This window comes from Gekko japonicus, unplaced genomic scaffold, assembly GCF_001447785.1.
Source record: "Gekko japonicus isolate JY-2015 unplaced genomic scaffold, Gekko_japonicus_V1.1 scaffold256, whole genome shotgun sequence".
NCBI classification, from domain to species: domain Eukaryota; kingdom Metazoa; phylum Chordata; class Lepidosauria; order Squamata; family Gekkonidae; genus Gekko; species Gekko japonicus.
This window is the reverse complement of record NW_015161412.1, coordinates 24,715-35,798: the sequence shown is the minus strand read 5'-3', so window position 1 is coordinate 35,798 and position 11,084 is coordinate 24,715. Positions and strand designations below refer to the sequence as shown.

The 11,084-nt window shown below is 42.4% G+C and overlaps 1 protein-coding gene across 1 annotated transcript in view; it reads left to right on the top strand.

The window, feature by feature from the left end:
* The window catches only part of LOC107123759 (cation channel sperm-associated protein subunit beta-like), a 96,818-nt gene that overhangs the window by 66,478 nt on the left and 19,256 nt on the right, over positions 1–11,084 (top strand). The window contains exons 16-19 of the mRNA XM_015427105.1: positions 1,077–1,403; positions 4,629–4,768; positions 5,500–5,688; positions 8,374–8,484. Coding sequence (XP_015282591.1) covers positions 1,077–1,403; positions 4,629–4,768; positions 5,500–5,688; positions 8,374–8,484 — 767 coding nt within the window. The remainder of the gene's footprint in view (positions 1–1,076; positions 1,404–4,628; positions 4,769–5,499; positions 5,689–8,373; positions 8,485–11,084) is intronic.

Sequence of the window (11,084 nt, the reverse complement as noted above, 5' to 3'; positions counted from 1 at the left end):
AAAGGGTGGGTGGGAAAGGAGGGGAAAGCTTCCAGCTTCTGTTTTTAGTGCAACCCCCCAATTCCACTAAACATATTCCTAAATTTCCTTTCACTGCTATATCCCCCCCTTTATTCATATGACCAGACACGTTCTGCCTCCATGAAGTCCCAAACCCTAACAAAGCCCCTGCAGCAGCCTGCTCACTCCCATCTGTTTCCAGTTACCCAGTAAACACACAGATGAATTCCATGATTCTCTGAATTACTGAACAGAGAAAGTAAGTAACAAGCAGTAATAGCTGTGAACGCTGGGGTAGGGCGGTTTTAAGGCAAGTATGACCTTTCAAGGGCCTCTAGAGACGCAAGGATAAATGGTCCCAGACACATTGCCTAATGGCTTTGCAAACAGCTTTGACTGCCTCAGAGGACAGATTAATGGCTTCTCAGTATGAGGTTTCTGCTTGGAACCTGCATCTCCAGAGGGTCCTCACTGATTGGCAGATCAGAAGGCAAGAGAGATTCAGGGTGATCTTCAAGATGCAAGACACCTCTTACTCACAAAGGTGCTGGCCATAGTACACAATGAGCACATCCAAAACTACTTAAGAGGCACTTAAGTGACTCTTGAGCACTGCTTCTGATGGCCAAACACCTTTTCCACCAGCATCCGGCACTAGCTGGAGTTCTTTTCAGCTCTGGTCCATGAACCACATGGTCCATAACAAACTTGTTCACCTCCACAGTCTTGATTATCTCTGTGTGCTCCAAGCCCAGTCAGGCTTGGCTCAGTCCAGTCAATAGGCACTTATCAATGATAATAACTATGAATTCTGCATGTCTCAGCAGCAGGCCTCATTGATTTTGCTTTGACTGCTAATGGCAAACTAAAATGGGCAAAACAAGGAAGTGACTCCACAGGGGTGGTCCAACCCCACCTCTGCAACAAGCAAGTCCTTAAGTCAAGAGTATCCTAACATTCTGTCTTGTTGCCCATGAAGGATATGGCCTCAGACAATTTATGTTTTGGAAATAGGAAAAATACATATTCATATCGATCTCAGTTTATGTTAAAATATGAACTTTGTTGTTTTGTAGATTCTCACATATTTCAAGCATCCGACGTTGAGAAAACGGTTGTGATTCCAGGATTCAGCAGTTTCCTCATTATTTCTGTTACGGATAACCTGACTGCTTTAACTGATGCTACCATGCCTCAACGAGTACCTGTAAATATTGAGTTTCAAAGCAAACAGTGGTTCCTGTATGACTTTGGCACTACAAATGGAAGAAAATGGAGGGTTGTTGTTGACAGATGTAGATACACAATACAGCAACTTGATGATCTACCAGTCCATGCCATTAAATACTTGGATCTTGGGTCGAAACTGCATTTTTCATTCAGAGTATCACCAGTTAATGTAGGTAAGGCATCTGGGATCTTGTATTTACTTATACTGATTTTTTCTCTCTCAAAACAGCCTATATAGCATAAGATATGAGAAAAGACAGATGGATGGGTCATTTAAATGAGAACTTCCAAAGAGCAGCTTCTTTCTAAATATAATTGAAAGACAAACAAAATCTACCCTTTGTGTGCTGTAATGGTCAGGCCACCCCATAGCCACACTCCCAGTAAGGCTATATGGCAAAGAATAGACTTCAGATTTCTTCCCTTACACATAGTTCCTTGGATAGAGTACTGAGGCCAGGATTAGAGTATGTCCCATATAGAGCCCCAGCTGGACGCCTCTGGGAAGTTCATTACTGCACTGAATTGATACCCAAATACCATTCAAATCTGTCTTCTTCACAAAGCTTAGACAGGCTATGTGCTGCTTCACTACAGTAGCTAATGGGCTGATCAAAAAGTGAGAGCCAGTTTGGTGTAGTGGTTAAGTGAGCGGACTCTAATCTGGGAAAACCGGGTTTGATTCCCCACTCTTCCACTTGCACCTGGCTGGATGACCTTGGACAAGCCGTAGTTCTGATAGGAGCTGTTCTTGAAAAAGAGCAGTCTCTGTGAAGAGCTCTCTCAGCCCCACCCACCTCACAGGGTGTCTATTGTGGGGAGGGGAAGGGAAAGGAGTTTGTAAGCCGCTCTGAGACTCCTTTGGGTAGTGAAGGGTGAGGTATAAATCCAATCTCTTCTTCTTCATTATCATCAGTTATTTCTATCAAAAACTCACTCTGTCCAAAAAAATTTCTAGAGGGCTATAGGTCCAAAGATAATTCTTTGGACAAGGAGAATAATGTTTATATAGCAGCAGAGGTGGGGGCTTGGACCTATTAGAGGGTGTATTGGGAAGTTATTTTTGAGGTCCTGGTGTCTGAAAGGTAACTTTTTAACTGTTTTAAGGGATCGTAGTTTGCCTGCCAGAGTGAGAGATTAAGTTGGGACAATTGAAACTGTCACTGGTTGTCTGGTGAGAGCCTAGAGCAAAGATTGCGGAAAGCTCAATGAAAACGTTGATCCACTGTGCAGCAGTGGTGAAAAATGCAAACTCCACGCTAGGAATCATTAGGAGAGGGATTGAAAATATAATGGCTAATATTGAAATGCCCTTGTCTAAAGTATGTTGCAGCCTTATTTGGAATACTGTGTGCAGTTCTGTTTACCGCATCTCAGAAAGGACACTGCAGAACAGGACCATAGCCAGGATTTTTAGTTCGGGGGGGGCATTTAAATGTTTAAGGGGGCAGTTACAGTTAATTAAATTAATTTGAATGCCTGTCTTTAAAGGGGGGAGGCTCTGAGCCTGTTTTTAGCCCTTCCTTTCAAGGGACAGGGCAACAAGCGTGTCAATTCCTAGGGGGAAAACAGCTCAGAGGGCCTTTAATTGCCTTCAGTAGGCATTTAAATGCCTTTTGAGTTCCCTTCCACAGGGCAGGAAAGCGTAGAAGGGCACCTTCAATACAACTCCAACAATCCCCCTTTTTGCTAGCCCAGTACCGCCTAGGTTATGGTAAAAAATTAAGGTTTCTGGCATGGCTACTTGTGGGACGGGGCTTTTAATTAAAGGGTCAGGGCCCCAAAATGTCCCACTGTGGCTACAGGCCTGCCGCAGAACTGGAAGAAGTACAAAGAAGGGCAACTGTGATGATTAGAGGGTGGGAGCACCTTCCCTATGAAGAAAGACTGGAGGTCTAGGAGTTTTCAGTCTAGCAAAAGGACAGCTAGATATGATAGAAGTTTGTAAAATTATGCACGGTGTGGAGAAAATGGAAAGAGGGAGCTTTTTCTTCCTCCCCCCATAATACTAGAACTGTGAGGAACCCAATGAAATTGTTGGGAAATAGACAAAAGAAGATACTTAAGAGTATAAGAAGAGCCCTGCTGGATCCAGCATCCTGTCTCACACAGTGGCCAACCAGCTCCTCTGGACGGCCAACAGGGGAGGAAGTGATGGCCATGAGCATAGATAGCTTTAAGGGGGGTAAGACAGATTCATGGGGGAGAAGTCTCTCAGTGGCTGCTAGGCATGGCAACTGAAGGAAGCTTCCATATACAGAGGCAGCAAACCTCTGAATTACCAGTGCTGGGAGATAGCAGCAGGGGATAGCCTCAGTATTTAAGCCTTTTTTGTCCTCCAGGGCAACTTGTTAGTCACCGTGTGAAACAGGATGCTGGACTATATGGGCCACCGGTCACATCCAGCAGGCTCTTCTTAATGTTCTTATGACTAACTGTCTGATCCCCACAACTTGCAATTAATACACGTTTGTAGCAAAGTAGTATTTTATTGAAGCCATGATGGAACAGGAACACGTTCACTGTTTAGAATAACTTGGAAGGGTCAAGCAGGGGATAGTAAAGCAAATTCAAACCGACAATAACCAATGGACATGGTTCCCGCTCACGCGGGTAGATTCTCAGATTCGCGCGTTTAGTCTAAGAAGCAACTGTTTCCTAAAAGATAAACAATTAATTCTTCTCACACTCTAGCTCATTATAGATTACGCGAAGCCATCTCCTCTCTGCACCTGTGACCTTGCAGATAAGCACGTTTCAAAGCAGAACTAGCGTTCATAGAAAGGAATGCATAAGACAAGCAAATGTGCAATTCATTATACCAGTAAGCATGCGCAGTTGGGTATCAGTAAGGAGCGCTAAGGAGGGGGGGAGGGAAACCCTAAACCGGGATGGTGTTATGCATCACACAGAGTTCTTTGGCAGCTTGCTGACACTAACCTTTTGGCAAACATGCATGGGAGTGTTGTGCATTGGTTTTGGTCTTCTTTTTTGTCTGATCATTTGTAACTGGGGACAAGCAGTAGGAAATTTTGCAATGGGAGAAGCACATCCCAGATGAAGTGATTATAGAAGGGTGTCAGATAGTTACAATCTGTTTGTGTGCCAAAACATCCAAGAACTGTTGTTCTAACTGGAATCTCAGAGAGCGATCTTGAAACATTTTATTCTTTGTTGTCTTTGTTTTTTTCTTCTTGGGTTTCCTACAGAAGGGAATTTTTAGTATTACCTTTGGTGTTTTTCTCCCTTCTACAGCTTATCCAGTATTTCAGACATTTTCTTCTTTGTCGTCTTTGTTTTTCAAACATTTTCTTCTTTGTCGTCTGTTTTTTTCTTCTTGGGTTTCCTACAGAAGGGAATTTTTAGTATTACCTTTGGTGTTTTTCTCCCTTCTACAGCTTATCCAGTATTTCAGATGCCCCTAATGGAGGTAATAGTGGGAAAGCCCAATCTACTGGATGTAGACACAGAAGACTACTGGGACGACACTGACAGTTATACAATACAACTACATGTTCAGAGCAGATTTTTTGAGCAGGTAACAGACTAACAGCATTGCTCAGGATGTCTCTAAAACACATAGGGGTTTAACTGCATCCCGAGTCATACCAGGCTGTTCTCCCCAGTAAATCTATACTGTCTACAGTGTGCTACTTGAGACTAACTCTCATTGAGTTGGCATTGTAGTGTAAAACCTCTTGAAAGCAATGGGGTGTTAAATTAGTCACAACTACCTTGTCGTGTTGTTCCCAGTAGAGATGAATTGCAACTAATTCTAACTGGATTGGGACTATTGACATGCTGTATTTTTATTTCTGTTTGTTGGATTAATAACCATTAAAATATCCGAATGGGAAAGGCATTTATCAAATGAGAATTCCTGAATCATTCCAGTTAAAGACGGCACCTGGGACCCTTCCCAAAACGTACTCTGCAGGCAGTCCAAAAAAAGCATTGTTTTAACTGTCACGTGTTCATGAAATAATCTTATGGTAGGAAATCAATCATTCCAGTTTTGAATGCCCACTCATGCCATGGAAGCTCACTGGGTAACCTTGGGCCAGTCACACTCTCTTCCGCTTAACCTACCCCACAGAGTTGTTGTGAGGATAAAATGGAGGTGAGGAGAACGATATCAGCCATTTTGGGTCCCCACTGGGGAGGAAGGCTGGGAACAGATGAATGAACTGAATAAATAAATAATCTTGTATTATGCTGGAGAAATATTATTTTTCTGTTTTTTTGGTTTTTTTAAATAAACATCTCTAGGGTAAAACATCCATTTCCGTGATTGTCACACAAGCATCCCTTGTTTGCGATGTCACAACCCTTATATTAACACTGAAGAACTCCTGCTCATATCTTAAAGTAATGCACTATACTCTGCCTGTTCAACTCCCTGCTTCAGTCTGGCTATCCCATCTGCCCAATGCCTCAAAACTTTTAAAAGTTTTACCGGTAAGTATCCAAAGCCCTACCTGTCTGCTTTTTCAGTTGTTTTATTTAAATCTCTTTCCTGGTCTTCTCTAAGATTTTGGGGTGGGTCAGGGCAAGGCATGTCCTAGTGTGTTGCAAGGCTACAGGATAGATGGTTCCAAAGAGATGTTCACAAGGACTTCAGGATGAGCCTAACTTTAATGTGGCCCGAGAGAAAGAACGGCGCTGGGGGGCATCAGTTGAACCTCTTGGCTTCCGTCTGGCTCTTTTTTAATTAGCATAGTTATATACTGCTGTGCTGCCTTTAAAGACACTCATAGGGGATACCTATGTCCATAATATCCATAATATCACAAAAATCCTCGAACATAACTAAACCTATTAAAAAATAAGAGCAACACATCATTCATAAATGTTACAAGCTTTTTTAAATGAAGCACAGCAGTTTAAAGTCCTGAGCCCTCAAAAACCCTACTGAACAGGAACATTTGAACCCCTTTCCTAAAGTAGAGGGAGGAAGTTCCATTATTTAGGGTTATCACTGAAAAGGCCCTTTTCCTCATGACCGTTAACCTCGTTTGAGAATGAAGCTGAACGTTCAGTTGATGCTACTGTGTCACAGACAGAAGAAAAGACCTGTGTAGCAGTGGCAGGAGAAGGCCTTCTGACAGAAGTAAATTCTAAGGACAGCTGGGCCACAGGAGAGAGGTGATCAGGCTCTGCCCATCTGCTCACTAATCTGCGCTGGGTACTAGGAAAGAGATGGGACTCTGGTCTGCTTCAAAAATACCGCAGCAGCTTTACTGACTACAGAATATGCCCAGCATTAAGCATGCACTCACAAACGTGCACCCCACATACTTGCCCACATTTCACATGTATGCACAAAATATGGCCAGGCATTTTGATGCTGAATCATCAGGAGAGATTTTTAAGGGACATCTCTAAATAAAATGGCTTTGGTGCTGATTAGTCAGGAGAGAGCTTCAAGGGAGGATTGCTGCCCCACAGGTCCTTGTTCCACATCATTTGTTCTTAGCTCTTATAGTCAGGGCTCTTTTTGTAGAAAAAGCCCAGCAGGAACTCATTAGCATAATAGGCCACATCCAACACCAGAAACCCATTAGCATATTAGGCCACGCCCCTGCCAGCACAGCTTATTAGCACAGTAGGCCGCACCCCCATGTTACCAGAAGTGTGGTTATCCAGCCACACCCACCTTTTGCTTGTTATTCTGTTTACCTTGTTTGTTGTCAAAATCCAGGACTTTTTTTGTAGCAAGAACTCCTTTGCATGTTAGGCCACACACCCCTAATGTAGCCAATCCTAATGAGTTTCTGCTGTTGGGTGCGGGCTATTATGCTAATGAGTTCCTGCTGGGCGTGGCCAACTTGGGAGCCAGCCAGAACTCCGTTCCTGTGCGTTCCTGCCCCAAAATAGCCCTGCTTGTAGTCTATTCTTCTTTCTCCCTGCCTTTGCCAGTCCATCAGGGGGTCTTGCCATGCATGGTCATTTTGGCACCCACCAGTTCAGGTCCTGTGATTCTACAGCGTGATCTTGACCCATGGGTGTACCAGAACTTTGCTGACATGCACCTTTATTCATGGCCTATTTCTCTGGTAAGGAGCTGATGATGGCTCTTTTCAGTCACCAGGGTAGAGATCATCTGGGGATCTTCCTGCTGGTAGTCTCTTTACTTCTATGGTTTTTGGTCTTTTCCTGGCCAACACACACTCATTCATTCATTCTCTCATTCATTCAGTGGTTGTCCACAGCTGGACAAGTCAGGTGCTTATAAATTGCACAGATTATATGGTTAAATGAGATAACATGGAAATTACTCCTGGAGCCACATTTCTTAAACTATTGGTGTTGCGTTTTGCTTATTGTGAAGTTTTCTTCTCTGCTCCTTTGGCAAGAAGTCAAAAGCAAACAGTCCGCTTATTCCATTATTTACACCGTACATATATTTTCAGCTTTTGCTTTTGCAGGACCCACAGCTTTTGACCTGAAAGATGTTTAAAACATATTTAGTTGAAGCCTGTTAAGAACAATGTATCTCGCACTACAGTTGTGAATGTTGCAGAAAAGCAGCACAGCTGTCTAAAGGGAATCTATGTGATTCATTTAGCAATAAGCAGAAGTTGCTTTTCAGGAGTCTTGGGCTGTTAGTTTAGCTCTGGCAGTGCAGGCCCCAGGGAGTTAAAACAAATTTATTCTATCGTGTGTGGAATGCTGCCTTATTTGCTAGATTAACATGTCGTCAAAGGGCTCAGATTAAAAAAATCAATTTTCATGTACATTTATTGAGCATTGGACACTGTTTATAATATTTTGGAATAATAGGGTAAGAGAGAAAGTGTTTCCTTATGTGTTTTATGAGTTGTTATAATGCCTTTCTTCCTGTAGTTGAGAGTATAAAACATTGTATTATAGGTGTTGTGTTATGTATTATGTGTTATGTTATTGAAAATCTAATAAATTTAAGACAGAATAGTAGAGTACTAGTTGAAATCTAGAATCTCCATTGCACCATTCCAATTATGCAATATGTAAAATCTGTTCAATCACTAGAATGTCATATACAATTTTTTACATCTATGACACACGTTCAGATGTATTTCAAGTATCTCTGAAATCAGCAAGACTAGTGATGAGCAAAAGGTGAGACGGTACTGAATTTCTATCTGTTGTCTTACCAAACAGGTGAACTACAGGCCACCATCTAGACTGGGAATTGCTGTTCCACTCACAGAAAACTTTTACAATGCTGACCCTGCAAAGCCTAGAATGAGAGATTACTTTCAGGGATCAAAAGTAAGTCTTGGTAGCTACATCTGCAGAACCCTTGATAACATGTATTTTAAAATTGCTGTTCATTTTTTACACCTTGCTGTCAATGGTTTGATTAATTTAAACAACCCCAGACCTGTATACATTCTCCATCCACGAAATTTGCCCCAGGCATCCTGCCTGCACCAACTATAGACTCCTTGGTTAATCACTGGTAATAGTGCTGACTCCAGATACTAAATTTTAGATAGTAGTGGTGGAAAACTGATCACTTTTTTCAACCAGTTCATAGTATAGTAGATCAGGATCAGGTCATGTTTCCGGGTAATTGCTCGACTACTTCATCAGAGTAAAGATAGGCATCTTAAGAGCAGTGGGAGCCATTTGAAAATGCCCTTAAAGCATCCAGTACAAAGATAGGTGTTTTTTAAGGTGAGCTCTGAAAAAAAAAAGGTTTTTAAGTTGCTCAAGCAAAGCTACTGCCTCATGAGACAGACAACAATGCTTAAAGAAAACTGATCTGGCCTACAGGTCCAAGCAGAAGGAATTAGTGATCCATGTTTTAATATCTATGGCTGGGCAGGATTAGGGAGAGCTCATGGTGAAAATTTCCAGCAGCAATGGGTGATCACTGATTTGTCAACAAGAGCTTGATTGAAGTAAAGCCGCCTTACTGAGGGGCAAACAAGATTAAACCCAAAAGGTGTGTGATAAGGATTTTCTGCTTTTAAAAAAAAGATAATTAGCAATCTCTCTGAAGATGTAACTAGATCTGCATGGGGGGGGAGTCAGTTCAAGCAGCTTCAGCCGTGCAATTTAAAATCATCAAAGAGTCATAGGAGGAAATATTTTAGTATCCTTTGTGATAACTGAAGATTCATGTAAGGTTTTGAGGAAGGTACTGGCAACCCCCCAAACCAGGAAAAAGTGTTGTTGTTATTGTTTTACTACTACGGAAAAGTTGTCTGCAACAATACCTCTAGATCGGCCAGGACCTTGGACAGCAGCCCATTTGAGTTATCACAAGAGAAGAATGAAAGAAGAAACCTGAGATAGAAAATGAAAGGAGTTTATCTGGATGTAAAAGCTAGGAAGGATGGTGGGGATGGAATAAGTACAAATCAAACTGAGGAGTTAAAAGGACTCAGAAAAACATACAAAGGCAAAAAGGAAATCAAACAAACCATAGCTGGATATGTTTCCTAGCAATCTAAAGTACCTGTCATGGTCTCTCACATTGTGGGGCAAGAGTAGCCACTGTTTTGCCCCCCTTTACTGTTGCTGCCACCACTTCGGGTAAAATCCTGCCCCCCATGTGCTTGCCCAAAGTCAGCCTTGCAGGGGCAATTGTTCAGTAACATTCCAAGAAGTCAGGCAGGTGGGTAAGGACTTGTGCAGACTCTCTCAAGTTTAACAAAAATTTTATTTCTACAAGGCACAGACTCAGGGTATTACAAAGGACAGGATCAAGGCACACTATGGGAAATTTTAAAAACAGGTTCTAACTAAAGGGCTTACAATCCATATTACTTTTGATTTGGGTTGTTGCAGGATGTCCCCAACCTGGTGCATCTGCAAGTCCCCTCTGCCATCCTTCATGGCAAAACACACACTCCAAGAGTTCCCAACAAAGAATCACCCCAAGAGCTCAAACCAAGAAGGAGCCCCAAACAAAGGAAGAGCTCCCCTTTTTAGATCCCATCCCACGTGTGCCCTGGAGTCTTCAGCCAATCTCTGTCCTAAGCCTTGGGGCTCCAGCCCGCCAAACCTACACCACCCATTCAAGAGGTGATAACCACCCATTCAAGAGGTGCTACTGTGTTATCCCTCCCAGTTGGAAAGGATGCTCTGTATCCAGCAGAGATCATTTTCCTCATTCTTTTTAGCCACAAAGACTCCTGGACTGCTTTCTATCACCATATCTGTCAAGGCATCTCTTGTACCCTCCCTCACCCCTCATCTCACCACAGTAACTTATGCTGATTATGGTTATTGAGGTCCAGTCTCCTCCCATTCTTTCTCCCTTTCTGTTACCCAAATTGCCTACACATGTATATACCTCAACTATAGGAGCCTCCCCCAATAGCCTACACACACATGCACCCGGGAATTTTTTTTTAATTGACTCTCCTGAAAAGTAGAGAGTTTATACTTTTAATATCAGAAAGATGAAGGGTATATAGTGGGATTAAAGAAAGGTTGGGTGATGCTTTCATTAGTATGTTAATCTTTTGTTAGTATTAAACAAATCTTCTTTTGGCTTCTTCTGTGAGTTGTCTATCGTCTTTCATCTTAAGCTGTAAAAAACAATAACTGTTAATGTATTAGTAGTGTCCTTTTGGCTTATTGTTAGTAAAGTCTTTTCTTGCGCATTCCGAACCATTCTTCATGATTTGGGCTGCCTCCCTTTCACGTCTCTCAGATTATATGATGAACCTTTCCCTGCTCCTTCATCTTCCGGAGTCTTGACTTCCCCCTCCGAGCCGCTGTCTCTGTCACTGTCCAATTCTTCCCATTTGGCGAGTGCTGCCTCCTCTGAGCTGGCGTGTCTCTTCAAAAAGTCTTGAGCTTTGAAAATGGAGTCAATCTTCTCCCTTTTATCCTTAAACTTGAAAGTAAGTCCT